We start from the raw sequence: 18,022 nt of genomic DNA on the forward strand, positions 1-18,022 counted from the left end.
GTAAAGTTCAACATCACAAAGTGTTCATGTTTTCTCTACATAGTCACAAAGTTTATTGAATAAACACAAAATAAAAAAAATGTATCCAATAATATGTTCTTAAAAAATAAAATGTACAGTGTTGCTGTGAATATTTGAGTGAAACACTGTCTTTGTAATATGGAGTCCCTTATTTGGCATGCTTTAACGAAAAGGAAACCCAAAAATCAACAAACCCTATAATTATGTAGCAAAGAGCGCTAAAATAGATGATTCTTTATATAAGTAAATTAAGCTGCTCAACAACTTTAAATAATAAAATGCATATAATGAAAGATACATTACGTGAATACATTTTGAATCAAACATAGTGTAAAACCAAATTTACAAATAAAGCACTACACCTTCAATTGCTCTAGATCCCAACTGGTCCCATGAAGTAATACTTTATGCTGTACCTACATTACACGATACCTGAAATGAGAACACCACCCTTATTAGCTATATTTTTTCATAACTAACAACTATTGAGTCAGTTAGCCTTATAAAATTTAGATTATATAAAGATGTGCCATTTGGAAAATAAACAAAGAAGGCGTGAATTAAAAGTTGTCACCAAATCATCTTACCACTCCAAAAATGACATAGTTATATATTTTGTTTGTTGAGAACTCACAAACATAAGCATTGATTTAAAAATTGTTTAAAATCACATGCAATGAAGAAAATACATTGGTTTGGCATTCACATCCAGAACTTGTCGATGTAAAAATATTTGCTAAATCTAAAACGTAAACCTGCAATAACAAATGCAACTTTTGGTGATCATATATAGATGTTAACTTATTTTGTAAATGATTAATGAATCGAGTTTACTGTAGAAGCATATTACACCAAAATTGTGGTGTGTGTGATTAGTCATTTTAGGGCCCAAAAATAAATAAAAGTTGGATAAGATAATAGTAAGATAGCCTATATAAAAACCAAGTTGCAACTCAACAACAAATTTTGCATCCAAGTTGCCAATATTGTTGACGAAGAAACATCAACAATAAAGTACAAAAATATAGAAACATCAAGAGTTTAAGGCATCATGATCCATTCTCGTGTGCAAGTGTCTATGATTAATATATTAGAATATAGAGGATCCAATACTTATTAAGTATGTTGGAATATAGATGTAAACCATAAAAAGGTTTCCAATCACCTTAGGCTTGTTATGGTACCAATTATTAAACACAAATCAAATGGTTGAACAATGATTACTAACCTGGAGTGTGTTATGTACAGCCACAAACCAGTCCAACTTCGACAAACATAAATAACCTTGCCCTAGTCGCATTTCAGTATTAGAACATATAACTGATGGGATTGAAATGGATTGATTACCTTAAATAATAAGATGAGAGAATGAGTACCGAATGTTGGCTTATATAAGATGAGAGAATGGATCTCCCATGATGTAACCGATGGAAGTGATCATGGAGCATTGAAGGAGGGAATTAAAGCATTGCATGACACACAAGCAATATGAAGGGGAAGAGGAGAAGACATCAAGAATTGATGGGAGCAATTGATTTTAGTTTACTGAGTTTTAATTTGTTGGATTAAAGCAGTAATTAATAACAAATGACTCATTAAACCTCTTTCAATTGATTGCATCACAAATCCCAAAGGATAAAACAGTAATAACACTATACATGAGGCTTCATGAACTTGTACAATACGTTTAAAGAACGATATGATGTAATAGCAAATTACTTTTTCTGCCCAGTTATGAATTGTCTCTTTTGTCCTTGTCCTCTAATTATGAAATTAGCATGGTTGTCCTTCACTCTTCCTTAATAATATAATAATATAGATTGGGGCTTTAGTTTCCTTTTCAACCTAGACTAAACCGACTTGTGTAGTTCAATTCGAATACGCATTAATACCAAGACCATATATGAGTTCTTATCAAGTCAAAAGTCTATTGATGTAGATTAAAGAACGACATTCAACAGAAAGTAACAAAAATATCATTTTCGAATTTCATTTTCATATAGAGGCGTCTACTCTAGGAGAATTTCAAGTTATTTTATTTAGAATATTTATTTTTATATTTTTCTCATTAGTCATTTTGTTTTTAGATTGAATTTTTTTTTGTGGCAAATCATAAAAAGTTTTTTTAATTCGAAAAAGATACATTAAAATATAAAATTATAGAAATTAGAAAACCTGTATAGTCTAATATCTGTCTAAAAGTATGACGCCATTAAACATATTTTTCTACTTAATATCTTATTCTAGAACACCAGTTGTGTACTTGACCTTACATTATAGTTGGTTGTATACCATCAAATTTATTAATATTCGACCTGGTTTCATATTAAATTTTGTCCACAAAATATAATTAATTAATAATGCAGAAAATAACATATTTTTGGAAATTTGAAGGAAAATACAACAGGAATAATGCCATCAAGAAAGGGAGGTGTTCATTTTCATTACGATATTAGAAATAAAAGCGGAACATTCCGTATATATACACAGACCACTTTGTTAACAAGTGATTAGTGGATTAAGTATTAAATCATATCAATGTCACAATCAATACCTATTTAGCCAGTTTTCTCAAAATAACAATGCATAAACATTTTACATCCAGAATAACAATACGCATGTAGGTCAACCACAATTGTTTACACTAATGTACCAAAATAACAACATATAAACATTATACATCCAGAACATGTTTACAATAAATCACACGAAACTCATAAAATGAATACTTTGTAAGCATATGGTGGAGTAGAACAAGCATCTCAAGCTTTGCAAGTTCATTCCCTGGACAAGCATGTATTCCATTGCCAAATGGCATGTATGTGTTGGGTTTTGGAGGTTTCTGCAAGATAATAATATTAATATCAATAATATAAAATATTGTTATAAATAATAGATTTAGACTTTTAACTTTGGCAGACATTGCAATTCATACCTCAAATCTGAAGGGATCAAAGTTTTCTGGTTCTGCAAAGAACTCTGGATTATGGTGAATGTTCCTGAACAATGGCATCACTTTCCATCCTTTTGGGATTAGGTATCCTAAATAAACATCATTAATCACTTTAAATCATTTAATAAATGAGTTTAATCTTTAAAAAAAAATCAACTTTGACAATTTGACTCACCCTCGTATTCAATATCAACCGCCGCTTCTCTAAAAGTAAAAGATATAATACTTGCCTTCCTCAGGCTCTCTAATATTACCTGAAATCAATGTACATACGATTAGTTTTAACATGTAACTTATGATGTACCTTAACATTATAAATTTATAATGCATACTCTATATGTTAATGGCATTTTTCTTGTCATTGCCCAGGTCAAAGATTGATTCTCTCCATATGCAGATTCACAAAGTGCCTTCTGCTCTCCTGTCATTAGCAGTAAAACTGTCACGCACTCGGGCCTTCATAAAAAAGGTAAATTATTACATATCAGTTTTAGGATTTTACCTTAACAGCATCTAGAAGTTTAGGATCATCATTAAGGTATTTCAGTATCCATGTTAGGACACTAGCTGTTGTATCTTGAGCTGCAAAAAGTACTCCAATGATATTATCTGCTATTTGTTCATCACTGAGCGCGTTTCCTTTTTCGTCCTTGAAGTTTAACAAATTACCCAAGAGATTGTTTGTTAACAGTTTTTTCTCCTTCCTCTCTTTCACAATCTTACCAAGAATCTGACTAAGCCTTCTCCTTGCCTTCACGTATACACATAATCATATGTTTAGTTACAAGATTAGACTATCATAGTTAATACATGAAAAAGTCATAGAATTTATACTTATTTGTATTACCATTAAAGATTTGTGATACGCGGTTCCCGGTAGCTTTATTGGGAAACAATTGTAACCTTTTTCTAAAATGCTATAATTCTCCTTCAGTTTATCTGTATATGTCTTGTTTAATTGGCCGAAGATAGACAAAACGCCTACCTCAAAAGCAAACTGTACAAAATTCATGAATATTAATATTAAACAAATAAACGAACCCAGTAAAATCTAATTCATTTGGTAGGGTGTGGGGAGGGTGGGAGGTGTAGTAAACTTGATAAAGCAGATAATATAAACTGTAGCTAAGAGAATCAGAACAAGATAACATAATAAAATCATAAATATTAATTATTTAACGAGTAAAAGACTAAAATACTCTCGTGTGCAGTGCGCATGACTGGATTTTATAGTGGATAGGACGTAAACTATGACAGCATATGAAGATAAACGATGATTTCTGTAATTTCCTTAGTGTAAGGATGAAAAGTGGAATAATTAACTCTAAATATTAATATCATTAAACAAAAATCGTAAAAATGTAAAATAATATTGGGCACATACCTTCTTCATCTCATGGAAGGTGTTAATGACTTGACCATTGGCCCATGATTCCAAGTTAAACAAGGCTATTTTTTCGATATCGGGAACCATTTTTCGTGTTGCTTCTGGAGAGAACGAGCTTTGAACTAGTTTCCGCATGCGGGCATGATAATCTCCCGTGTGAAAAAACAGGGCCGATGGCCCAATCAGATTCTGTTTACATTTTGGGTAAGTAGGCTTAAATAATTGAGGCTGAGCCACAAGTACAAACCGTGCAGCCTCGGGGCTTGCTAACATAACACAAGGATATCCAAGAATTTGAGTTTTAAATATATCTCCATATCTGATCATAATACACAAACTAAATAATAATAATAATAATAATAATAATAATAATAATAATAATTTCATCGGTTTTATATTTAATGCATAAACATTTGCATATACAAACCTTTTCTGTTTTGATGTGAAAAACACATTGGGGTCTTGTGTGTACATTTGAAGGGTTTCTCCAATGCAAGGCCACCCCATTGAACCTGGGGGAAGCTTAGCTCTGTTTTTATGCGATCTCTTTTCTTTTTTGAAAAAATAATATGAGAAAAGAGAGGATAAAAAGATTATTGAATAAAAGAGAGTTGTAAAAAGCTTCATGAATGTTTGGTTTGATTCGGCTAAGAACATGCTGAATCTTGTACAGGGTGTTTGCTGGAGAGGATCCTTTAATGTGAGAGCAAAGGGGTCACGGGGTTTATATAGAGACACATCAGCCAGAATACAGTGTTCATTATCACCCCAAGAGGTATATTTTCAGTATATCTTACATAATTGCCACACATTTTCAAATCCAAACAAATATATACATTAGCTTTTTTATACGTATGCAATAGATCAACAACCTTTTCGTACAGTTAAAACTAATTCAGTTGACTATCATATGTCAAAACAAGAATATATTTTGGGTACTTGAGATAAGAATGATGTGTCTAGATTATGAAGTAAAGCAGCTCAACTCAGGTTAATGGTTTAGAATGAAAGGTGTCAATCATGTCAGGTTAGTGCACAACACATATATCTATTCGCTGCAAAATACATCAACCTGAACACGATCCGTTTAACCCATTTATCTAAATGAGTCAAACTGTTAGGCAGGTTTTAATCAAGTTGCAACCCTGATAACGGGTTAATGGGCTGACTTGTTCAGTTAAACTGGTTGACGGGTTTAATTAAACGGGTTAAACATGCCAACTTGGACATGTGTTGTTTATCAAGCGTGTTAGATGTAACAACCTAAAACCTGACTATTCTTGTACTGTGTTTCGGGTCATGACAGGAATTGCCACCCGATTTTAAACCCCTCCATTCTCACCTAAACATATCCCATACAATCTTAGATTCTGCCTTAAAAAAAAGAATTTCCATACACAACTTCCGGATGTATCCAAATTCAGGTCAAACAATTATATAACATCCCAAGCATACCAAAACAGAACCTTTTTATGTTATGCTAGTTTAAAGTGGATAGCACACACCCTTATCTTCCCACATTCATAGTTAGTTTTGTATAGATCTCCATGCTGTAATGGGAACCTCCTTTCGGCATGCAAATTGACATGAGAATCTAATTTGGCCTCAATTGGGAGAGACATCTATCTTTGGAAACAAAAATTTTGAATGCAACACAAAATATTTATTTTTTGTGTGGTTTGAAGCTAAAGCATAAAGTTCATGGTATGCTTGTAGTCCCCACTAAGAATAATTGTGGGAAGGTGTAATTCCTAATATTTCTCCAAGGGAGTCTATAAACTATCTTGAAGGGGCTCACTGCAATGAGAGTTGATGCATTTATGAGCCCTTTCATCGGTATTTTTTTAATCTGTGTCAAAAAGATTTTGACTTGAACCACGATTGGAGTCTTGAATCTCTTGATCAACGCTTGTTTAATTCTAGGATATGCTAGAAGGTTGTACACACGTATATGCCGATTTCAAAATCAGTTCGGTATATATTTACTCAGTCACATGATTTTCAACTAGCTTTTGTGATATCAATATCAGTCAGTATGACACATGAATATGAGCCATAGTGCCATATTATTCAGGTTGAGTTAGGACCAGTTTAGCATTTACTACTTTCCACCACAAAATTGCACCATCTTTTTTTTATTTGGCATGATGTCACTCATCACACCATGAATGGTTATGCTAGGTTTCAAATAAACCCTTGCACCTCTTTATTATGACCTCTTTTAACTTAAACCACATTAGTGACAAGCTTTATGTAGGGGTGTTAAAACAGGTCCTGTTCATGGGTCATAGGTCCAACACGAATCTGAACACAGCTAGCGCGTTCAGTGGTTTACACAATGTTGCATAAAAACAATGTTTGCACTTAAATTACACATCCGGACACCGAATTATCTTTTAACTTTTTACATAAAATTCCTATGAGTTTTAAGTTTGACTATATGGCTAAACTTGCATGTGGGTTTGACATGAAATTGACCCACACCATTTATGCTAAACCAAAAACTATGAATTTCGTTTTAGGTTTGTGTCAGCGTCATAAATCCATGACGTATTCATACAAGACACAACGTATGAACACACTAATCTATATAACTAAACAACTTTAGACGGCTCATAAATATTGGGTGTCATAGGTATTGGGATGTTGTTATCAGGAACAATAGAAAGCATGAGTATCTAGAACATTATCGTATTTTTGTTTTGGTTATATTTGTTGTCTGGATTGGATTTGAATGTAGTTTTCTACAAGATTTGGCACTTTATCTTGGAACCGAACCTTATCCTTGATGCTACTCTAAATTTCATACGCATACGAAAATGGCCAAGTGTTGGAAAACTATATATGTAGTCAGACATATATGATATATAGTATCTATTGTTATTTAAGATTTATTTGTAAAAAAGTACATGTATGATATTAATACTTGTATTATTATTATTATTTTTTCTGTGAAATAAAAAATCAAAATACAATTCACATGAATACATCTTTTACTAGTAGATACTAGAATTTAAAAATGTGTAAAAAAATATATAGGTGTGCACAGTGCACTGGAAATGACCAATGAGCTCATCTGTGCCACTCACCATTTAAATATATATTCAAATAACTTAAATTTCCCATGAGCAGGATATGATGCATTTTAGAAATTGCATGGTTTTTATTGTCACCTATCAGTAACATGTTTTGTTGCCAATGACTGAGGTTAATGAATATGTGTTGCATTTTAAAATGATTGTAGAGGTGCAAAAAAACCGGACGCTAACGGCCAAAAATGAAAGTTTAGGAACATGTATGTGAGTATGAGACCGGCTTTGAGATTACTTTTAAAACTTTTATCAGAAAGATGATACTCGTTTATTCAAACTACGCCTGTAATCTTTTTCTTTTTATTTTTCGTTGTCCGTGGGTAAAAGTATAATTGCTATTCACAAATTTTTAGTTTTTATATTTCTAATTTCATTAAACAATAAATTTATATAACAATTAAAAAAGTAATAAATGCATTTGAAAATCCAACAGGTAATTTTAACAAACTAGCGAGTATATGCGATAACCGATGGATAATTACCATATGTATTGGGCTAAGTATGAAATACGGGTTACATTCATAAATGAAACAGGGAATACCAATTCCCATCCATACACTCTTTTAGTTAAAAATGACACGTACCGAAACTATGAACCACGTAGTATCATGTTAAGCCATACCGATACACAAAACTGAATAACCAAACCATGACTTGAACCGGTTATATCAAGTCTCACTTCTAGAATTCTCAAAAAACCAGTGATTGGTCTTGGTCCACTCTTTATGAACATGACATCTAGTGACTAGCTAACCAATAACCGCCCAAGTAGATCCAATGATTGTGGTTAAGGGGCCGGTTCTCAAGGACGGTGACTAGCGACATGAGGGTGCTACGTGCATGCACATTCACATGGTCATGCGGAGGGGACCGTATGAATCCAGACACTTATATATAGTAGATGATCGAAAAGTGACCGGTAATGTGATATCAAGCAATTGGGCACCATACATGGTGTTGTACAACAAGCATGTTGGGGGCCATTGGCTTCATGAATCGTCTATTTCAACTTCTCGAGGCTTCCTAATTGGATAATCTTCTTTTCGTCCCGCCAAATCTGCCCTTTTCAAATTTATTGCACATGCATTTTAGTTACTTTCTTTTGGCTTATACTTTCTTCACCTTTACTAATTACTTAGTGTAAAAAGAAGTGGCGTGAAGTAAAAAAAAGGTATATGTGTAACTAAATTATAGCCGACAGTGGTAAGGGTTCAAACTCCGTTGTGGATTTTAGGTGGTCTAGAATTAGCGTTGTTCTAAAAGAACTAGATTATTATAAGATCGTGTGTAATAAAAGGGGGTTAGTTAATAATAAAATACCGTCACATCATTACCACGCAACGAAGGGGCATTCACTAACTTTTTTTTATCAAACACCTATAATGGTTTAACCAAAAATTAACTATGTTGTATTTTTTTATAAGTACGTGAGTAAGACCTTTTGATTGATTGGATATATAGTTGGTCCCACCATTTGATGCATTTTATCTAATATTGCACTGGCGTCCAAAGGCTCATCACCCTTTGACGCCCTCCTCTTGAAGATGTGTAGTGGACTGGTTTGCCATTGAATGCCCCCCCCCCCCCCTATCACCACTACACATGGTTTACTGTAGACACGTGTCGATTAATACACTTCTTTTACACTTAGATGCACAAAAAGTAGTGTACTGGTTAAAAATTTTGTGCATCAAACTATTAAAAGAAATAGTACATATAGGACTCGTGCTAACACCGTCATTGATATGGTCGTTGATTTGTCGGTGATATCTATCCTTGTTCCAATAGTGAATTGTAGTTGTCGTTTTCTTCAATAAAAGATGTTATTGATGCGTTACCACTTGTAAATTACATTGTTAGTTGCGGTTTTATAATAACAAAATTAGAGAGAGGAGTATTATTTTTTCATTTACTTTAGGTCCTGAAAATAGTTGTTCCGCCCATGTAGCCCTCAAGCGTCAAAAGTAAATATGTTAATGTTAATCCAATAATAGCAACGTTTTAAACCTTGTGAATCTGTGATACTTCTTAAAACTTATGATTATTCGTTTGGTTATAAGACCATTTACGTAGACTTAGGCAAGACCATAACTGTTAACGTGTTATTCATTTATACAAAGTGCGATTCTGAATTTTGTTATGAACATTAACATTTTCTCTCTACCCCACTAACAACCACTCAATACTATATGAAGAACCTACTCACATAAAAATAAAAGATTGACCGTCGATGCTCTAATACAATCCAAACTTGTCATTAAATAAAAAAGCTTATTGTAGGTTGTATTTTACATCTAATGGGTCAAATGTCACACACTCTTATCTGATCAAGGGAGATTGACAAGTTTAAGAAAATGAAGATTAAGTTATGGTTTATGGAATCCATATTCTCTTAACAGAAACAATTAGTGGAGAAAAAAAAACAAATAAATACGTATTTAACTTCCGTCATGTCTAATTGAGTAAATTAAAAAAAGTCTAATTAAATTAAAAAAAGTCACGCCCGGTGAGACTCGAACCCACAATCGCCTGATTAGAAGTCAGACGCCTTATCCATTAGGCCACAGGCGCATTTGTGTTTTTTCTTACAAACTTATTATACATCAAATTTAGGTTCAAAACTGCATTTTAATTAGCTCTATGTAATAAATATATAAAAAAACATTATTCCATTTTGATATCTTATCATCTTATGCTCATGTTTTAATCCGTTATATATATGTTTGATCTCTATTAATTACACATAACGTCTTTAAACCAAGGGATTTGTAACACTTTTCATCTTTTACACTAATTACCATTAGAATTGTCATTTAAGTCTTTATTAAGTCACTAATATGCTCTTACCATATTATACATGTTCAATGAACTCTAGTTAAGTTGTTAGAGTGAAACACCTAAAAACTTCAATTTAAAAAGAGAGAGGTATTGAGTTCAAGTACCACTTGAGACAAAAAATAAATGGCTCAAGTAGGGATAGTGAGTTTTCACATCTATGTTGGTTTTTCTCCCGATGGTGAAATGAAAATGATCGGGTAGGTTAGTAACCCGTCAGTAATCCAAATTGATCGTTAAAAAAACCCAAAACACATAAAAAAAGTCCATTGTTTAATTAAGTAAAAAAAAACAATAAATAACCAAAATAAACGTAAAAAAATATTAGAAATATTTGAGTGATTTTTTGAGGCAAAGATGTTTATAACAAGTTTTTTTTTTTCTTCTTTTTTTTAGATTTAGTTTGTTTTGCAAAGGCGCTATTATTTTTCCAATAAATAGATAACAGTCGCCTTCATTTTAATAAATCTCTTGTGATAGGAAAATATCTTATGATAAAGTAATGATAATACGTAGATATTTGGTTTAGTTACGAGCTAAGCTTATTGATGATTGAAAAATATCTTTGGGTTAATTCGGTCCTATTGGTTAACCGACTACTTTGAACATGTGTATTCAATCAGATTTTGTTATTGAAATTAAAAGTGCAAAATTTGTTTTTATATTTCATGGGGTTATAGAAAAAAAACTGAATTAAATTAAACATTATCTAAAATAAAAAGAAGATAGATACAAATGCCCTTAAACTAACGGTGCTGTTAGACGGGGGACGTAATTGGATAATGTTAAAAACTATAAGGACTAAATTGATAAAATTTCAAACTTTGGACTGAATTGCCAAAAGTAGTAAATTACACGGAAGAAAATGACCATGAACTTTTTATTTTATTTAATTGAAATGATATAATACTTAAGGGTGTATTAATCATCTAACATGGATTTAAAATTTGTTTTATATATATTTTGGGGATTTTATTTAATTGAAATGGTACAATGGTACAATACTTAAGGGTGTATCAATTATCTAACATGGAGTTAACTAAAAGTTTTAACATTATTTGGTATAAAGGATGTAAAGAGTGTCGGACGGTCCAGTGCAACTAATAAAGGTTATGGTCCCATTATGCAATTAGGTATGTACATAAATGATGAAATTGTAATTTAGTCTTGGCTCTCACATCTTAATTCTATCCTCGTGAGATTTTGTCTTAACCTTTTCTTTTTGTCTTCTAGGTCATTCAACGACATATGAAAAGATGGGTCAAGAGAAAGAGATTGTATGACCAGATCAGATTTATGTGTCCTTCATAAACATATTGAAGGTCTTGCTAGTCTTTGATTTTGAAAAAGCTTGTGATTTTTTTTTATAAAGTAATGATTTTCCTTAAACCTAAACGGTTACAATAAAGTGATTGGTAAGTGGGCAACAAGTTGTGCCGCAACCCTCTTTTGAATAGCAAAATTGATCGTGTTAAAAACGAAATTTTGGATCTTAGAAGCCGAACATCAGTTTCAGGCTGTTCCTTGATCAATTGTTTTATTTATGTATAAAAGATGTAGATAGTTGTTATTATTGTTGCATTTAATTTTTGGTCTTACACCTTTTTTAAAAATAATATATATAAAACAAATTTTATATAAAATTACCTTTTTTCTGTCATACACACCAACTGTTCGACCTTTTGCCTCAACCAAACTTCTTGATTTTTCACTCTTGTTCTTTCTATTTTCCTTTTGGGTGCTTAAGGGGGTATTTTGAGTTGGAGTTCTACCCATTTTGCTTTGTTTTGGAGTTATACCTTCCTCCTCTTATGCCTTAGCGGTTGTTGTGGGGTGCTAGATGGGGGTAAGCAACCCGTAGTTGCTCCCCTCCTTCGAGTGTGAGGGGTTTGGTCTCTGTTTCTTGCTCTAACTCATCTCGAGTCGGGGTCTTTAGGGGTCCGGTGTCTTTTGTGATTTGTTTGTTTCTGTTCTCGTGTGTACATGGCTACCATAAAAAGAATTCGAAACGTAAATACAAGAGGGCTTGGTCCTAGCTCCACTTACGGTTTAAGGCCATGCATCTTTAAGCATTTCCACGAGTGTAAGGATGGTAGACCTGGGTCCTCGGGGTTTTTTCGCCTAATTGAGCACATGCAAAGTACCCATTTCAAAACGGATACTCGGAAGAACCTTTTAAAAGACGCTATCTCTAAGGATTTGGACCTTTTTATAGATGTTGGGGAAGCCCTTCGGGAGGGGGATAAATGGTTATGTGGGAGGTGCATGACGTTGCATGCCCTTAGCAGGGGGTGCAAGCATGCTGATGGTGTCTATTCTTTTTCTGTGGATTCTGGAGATGCTGGAGAATTCATTGTTGGGATCCAGAAACCTAATCGTGTGTCTGTGGATAGGGACCCAAGTCCATCTATAGGAGTGGTTGGGGATGTATCCCTTTTGGAACGGGTTTTCTCCCTTCCCATTCAAACGGTTAAGAGCATCCCCCCAAGTTGTCGTTTGGCGTTTGCTCAGACTTTGGCATGCGCTTTACGCAAGGTAGTGGATTCACCAGGCTCGATTGAGAATTGGGTCAAATTACTATTGTTGTCGCGTTGTACTTTAAGGGTGGTGAAACCTTCCACTAGGCAGGAAAGCAGGTCAGGGAATCGAAAGTCTTTGCAATGTAGTAGCATTCAGCAAGCACTTGCGGTGTGGAAAGATGGATCTGGTTTTGCTGACTTGGTTCTTTCTCTCTTTGATAACGTGGGGGGGGAGCACTTTTTCTAAAAGAGAGGTCGGAGGGGAGGAGGGTTCTGAAAACAGCCTTAATATTAAACAATGTCTCAGGAAAGTTAGGGATGGTCATTTCACAGCTGCAGTCAAGGTATTATGCTCAAGTGGGGTTGCCCCTCTAGGAGATTCAACCATGAAAGCCCTCATTGATAAACACCCAGTGGTGCCGCCTCCGTCCTTGCCTTCTAGCTCTGTCGTCCTGCCTACTCTCTCTGTGGATGGGGACTGTGTGCTTAGATGTATCCGATCATTTCCTAAAGGGACCTCATGCGGGAGAGACGGGATGCGGGCGCAACACTTGTTGGACGCTCTTAGTGGTGAGGGATCAGTGACTTCCATAGGTCTGCTCTCAGCCATCACTGAAGTCGTCAACTTATGGCTAGGGGGTCTGTGCCCCAAGGTGCTCGCTGAGTTTATTGCTTCGGCCCCCCTTACCCCTTTATTAAAGCCGGATAATGGAATTCGGCCCATTGTTGTGGGGGCTATCTGGCGTAGGTTGGTTTCTAAAGTGGCTATGAAGATGGTTGGGAAGGAAATGACTCAGTATTTAGGGGACTTTCAGTTTGGGGTGGGGACCCCTAATGGGGCAGAGGCGGTGCTTCACAGCGCGAACCGGTTTCTTAACTCCTTTCACGCGGACGGCTCTTTAGCTATGCTTACCGTGGACTTCTCCAACGCCTTCAATATGGTCGACCGCACAGCCATTCTCCGAGAGGTTCATCATCATTGCCCATCTATCTATCTATGGGTCCAGTTCCTTTATGCCCAGCCGGCTAGGTTGTACGTTGATGATGACTGTATAGGGGCTACTACTGGGGTTCAGCAGGGAGACCCCCTTGGGCCCCTCCTCTTTGCCTTAGCATTACACCCTCTTGTTCTCCGGGTACAAAATGACTGTAACCTCCCATTTCATGCTTGGTACTTGGATGATGGGACTATTATTGGTGGTGCCAACGAAGTCGCTAAAGCCCTAGACATTATCAACTCGGAAGGGCCATCATTGGGGCTGCAACTTAATATTAAGAAAACCGAGGTTTTTTGGCTAGCGTGTAATGGGGTGAAAGTCAAAGATGGGCTCTTCCCTAGTGGGATTGGTAGACCAGAGAGAGGGGTAAAGCTCCTTGGAGGGGCTGTTAATCGAGATCCCTACTTTATTAAGGAGTTGGCGAGGCGGAGAGCATCTCGTGCGGTTGATCTTATGAAACTCTTACCTTGCCTTAGGGATCCCCAGAGCGAACTCCTCCTGCTTAGGTCTTGCATGGGGGTTGCTAAGTTGCTTTTTGGGTTACGAACATGCCACCCCCATATGATGGATGATGCGGTATCCTGTTTTGATAAGGGGCTACGAGAAGCCATCGCAGACATAGTTGTATGTGGAGGCCCGTTCTTTGGTGATCTTCAGTGGCGACTTGCATCTTTACCGATGCGCTTAGGGGGTTTAGGCCTTCTTTCGGCTCATGATGTTGGGGTTTACGCTTTTGTAGCGTCGAGGGCTCAGTCTTGGAAGCTACAGAATCACATCTTAAGGAATAGCGGAGTTGTCGACCTGGACCCAGACTACGTGCAGGCCCTGGAACGCCTAAATGGCGCTCTCCCAGACTTTGACATTGGCGGTTTCTCTAATATGGACACCGCCCCACCAAAGCCTCAAAAAACTTTGGCGAATGCCCTTTATGGAAAAATCACTCAGAGCCTGGGAGAAGTTTTTGGATTGTCCCCCTAACAGAAGGCGGTTTTTGAATGCTTACAAGGTCCTCATGCCCAAGATTTTCTGACCGTAATCCCGATTGATGGCTTGGGCCAAAGCATGTATGCGGTCGAGTATAGGGCCATTCTTAAGTACCGTTTGATGGTCCCAATGTACCCAGAAGACGAAACATGTCCGATCTGCCGTAAGGCCTGCCTGGATAAATTCGGAGAGCATGCGGTTCATTGCAAGGAGATGCCTGGGTTCAAATCCCGACATGATTGGGTGCAGGACGTTCTTTGGGACATCTTAAGGCGAGCTGGGATATCAGCTAAAAAGGAAGCCCCCGTAAACTTCCTTACAGACCCCACGGAAGGGAGATCCACTCTACGACCGGCAGATTTGCTCGTCTTTGGTTGGGCCGGGGGAAAACACGCTTGTGTTGACCTCACAGGGGTATCTCCCTTAGCTGGTTTGAGGGATAATGGGTTTGTAGCTGGGCAAGCAATGAAAAGGGCTGAAACGAAGAAGGTGGAGAAACATGCTAAAGCCTGCGAAGAGAACCAACATGTTTTTGTCCCTCTGGCTTTTGATACATTTGGCTCCTTGGCACCGGAAGCTATCCGTTTTCTAACCAGGGTCCAACAGGTTGTGCATAGCAATGTGTCGACTCCAACGGGGCAGGGGTATGTCTTTAGCAGGTTAGGGTTTGCAATTCAGAAAGGGGTGGCGGTGCAGCTTGTTGCCCGCCTACCTGCTATATTGATGTAATATCTATGTTTCTACATATTGGAATAAAAAAACAAATTAAATTAGGAGAGTGGAGTTTATCATTTCTATTTCTTGATACATGAAACATATAATTGTCATACTCAAACGTCAAACCATCAAAGCCGAGTGTTAAACGAGTCGTTTTTATCTTTGATACTTGTGTTAATCGCGCCATCTATAACGTGTTAAACACGATCAAACATAATTTGCCAACCCTAAATTATATATCAAAAAACTTATTCTCATTTTCAGGCAATACTAATAAATCCGCTAATTTAGTCGTTTGACGCCCATAAGTTTTAAGCCCAGCTGATCATTTTGTAAGAAAACAGAACTCATTGTGAGTTTATGACATCCAAAAACATAAAAAACCTTAATGGTTTTCAAAATCCCAAAAGTTGAATTTATTGGTTTTCAGTTCAATTTTTATAGGTAAACATATCGTATTTTGAAAATTTTTATTGATGTATATGATATTTGAGAATTCATTATGTATTCGTGTATATGAAATTCTGATATGGGTTTATATGATATTTTGCAAGCTATAGAGGTGTGCATTATATTTTAAGAATACATTTATATTCTTCCTAAATGATACTTTGTGTTTTATCCGATTGTTAATTTCGTATACCCACATATATATTGATTTTTAAGTGATCACACTATTCTAAAAGCTTTCCAGGACATCTAATTGCAACACAAATCCTACAAGTACATTGGAAACTTCCCTGAAAAGAATAGGTTTTTATAAATATGTAGGTTCATCGGGTTTTAATTAGAATCGTTGCCGGGTACCATTATCGTTGATATATATGGATCGATGACCGAACCTAGAATACCATATGGGACGGTTTTTCAGGTTACACAAGTCAGTTCTTTGGTTCTCACATGTTTAACCCGTGAAATGCACACTCCTAAGAAGCATTAACGGTGTTTGAGGTTGAACATTCCTTACAAGTCGAAGCGGAATATGAATAAAGCTCGCATGGTTACAATTTCCATTATGATTTATGTGATAACTACCATGAGAATCAATCTTGGTATTTGAGTTTTTAAGCATTTGAAGGACCAAAGTTAGAGATAAATGCAGCTGCTATTGGTTTCTCATAATTGATTCATAAAACCATTTCATGTAAGCCTGAAAATAATTCACTAAAATATGAAAATCACGCAAAATGAAACTACAAACTGATTAAAAGGCTAAATAATTCACTAAAATATGAAAATCACGCAAAATGAAACTACAAACTGATTAAAAGGCTAAAATGAAACACGCCCGGTGGGACTCGAACCCACAATCGCCTGATTAGAAGTCAGACGCCTTATCCATTAGGCCACGGGCGCATTTGTTTCTAATTTACAGAACTATATATCCAATATAGATAACTTTAACACTGTTTTGTATTCAGTCATGTACCTTTTGTTTTCTATATCTATAAAAGACACTATTATATTATACATTATCTGTAGTTTGGTGCCACAAAAGCTTTTCAATGTTATTTTTTGATGTTTTATATCATTACTTTCAAGTATTACATCATCTGTTTATTTGGTTTAGTGGCTGTAGCTTCCCTATCAACTAAATTTCATTGATCAATACATCATGACACACTAGTCAAAACTCACATCTATCTTATTGTTTTCATATGAGAGATATAGAGCCATAACAGTGCCTCGCCTCAAATATCGACAATGTGTTTCCATAGATGACTGTTGATGAGATAAGAGCATTCCCAACAGTTCCTCTATAAATATGTGATTGTGTTATCTATATTCTATAGAGTCGTTTTGAGTGGTTGTGAGTAGAAATAGAAATCGAAAGGATCCGATTCGAGCAAATTTTAAACAAATTTTAAATCCCAAAATTTTTGTTGGAACGGCTAAAACTTTTCGATTCACGGTGTATCGCGCACGAATAAACCATCGGTATGATTCTTTGATAGAAAGAAATCACAAAAAGGGGTTATGTTGCTACCATTTTGAAAGGATTAAGAAGCGATAGGAGAGAAAAAGTTAGCGTCCATCAGTAAATTTGGAGAAACACTATTTTGTTTATAATTATTTAATATTTTTTTAAAACGGTTGTGGGTGAATGTAAGAAAAAATGTAAATATAAAGGTATAAAAAAATAATTTAATTGAAAATGAGAGAGAGAAAAATCATAGTTTATAGTGCAATTATAGTGATAGAGATATATGTTATGCTGGGAATGCTCTAAGAACTCCACAGTTAAATATGCTCAGGTAAATAATCAAGAGATGGGCGATCTCTTAGGGAGTTCATTTGCTTTACAAAACACAAATTATAAGCTCCTAGGTTGATATGAAAGGTAGAAGAGTAGCTCCTTTGTTGATTTGTTTACAATGGTGAGACAAGTCTCATCGAAGATGATGAGTCCCTAGTGTGCTTATGACATCTTAGATGAATCTATATTGTTCTGCTATATCCACATGAGAGATAATGAATCACAAGTAATGTTGTGTCTCAAATATCATTAACATGTT

The 18,022-nt window shown here is 35.5% G+C and overlaps 1 protein-coding gene and 2 non-coding genes across 3 annotated transcripts; all 3 read right to left on the reverse strand.

The window, feature by feature from the left end:
* Nucleotides 1–2,575: 2,575 nt before the first annotated feature.
* LOC143629359 (abscisic acid 8'-hydroxylase 4-like) lies at nucleotides 2,576–5,097 on the reverse strand. The gene is made up of 9 exons (XM_077098654.1): nucleotides 4,789–5,097; nucleotides 4,359–4,680; nucleotides 3,822–3,971; nucleotides 3,477–3,725; nucleotides 3,307–3,423; nucleotides 3,150–3,228; nucleotides 2,957–3,063; nucleotides 2,729–2,863; nucleotides 2,576–2,665 (listed from the first exon to the last, which is right to left on the reverse strand). The coding sequence occupies exons 1-9, from the start codon at nucleotides 5,016–5,018 to the stop codon at nucleotides 2,576–2,578; spliced, it is 1,479 nt and encodes a 492-aa protein (XP_076954769.1). The 5' UTR covers nucleotides 5,019–5,097.
* Nucleotides 5,098–9,951: 4,854 nt separating this feature from the next.
* Nucleotides 9,952–10,024, reverse strand: TRNAR-UCU (transfer RNA arginine (anticodon UCU)). The gene has a single exon. It is a non-coding gene; the product is annotated as a tRNA-Arg (tRNA).
* Nucleotides 10,025–16,789: 6,765 nt separating this feature from the next.
* Nucleotides 16,790–16,862, reverse strand: TRNAR-UCU (transfer RNA arginine (anticodon UCU)). The gene has a single exon. It is a non-coding gene; the product is annotated as a tRNA-Arg (tRNA).
* Between the last annotated feature and the right edge of the window lie 1,160 nt (nucleotides 16,863–18,022).

The sequence above is a fragment of the Bidens hawaiensis genome, unplaced genomic scaffold (assembly GCF_021521415.1).
Source record: "Bidens hawaiensis isolate Kalapana, Puna unplaced genomic scaffold, B.hawaiensis_p1.1 tig00005195_1, whole genome shotgun sequence".
In the NCBI taxonomy this organism is placed as follows: domain Eukaryota; kingdom Viridiplantae; phylum Streptophyta; class Magnoliopsida; order Asterales; family Asteraceae; genus Bidens; species Bidens hawaiensis.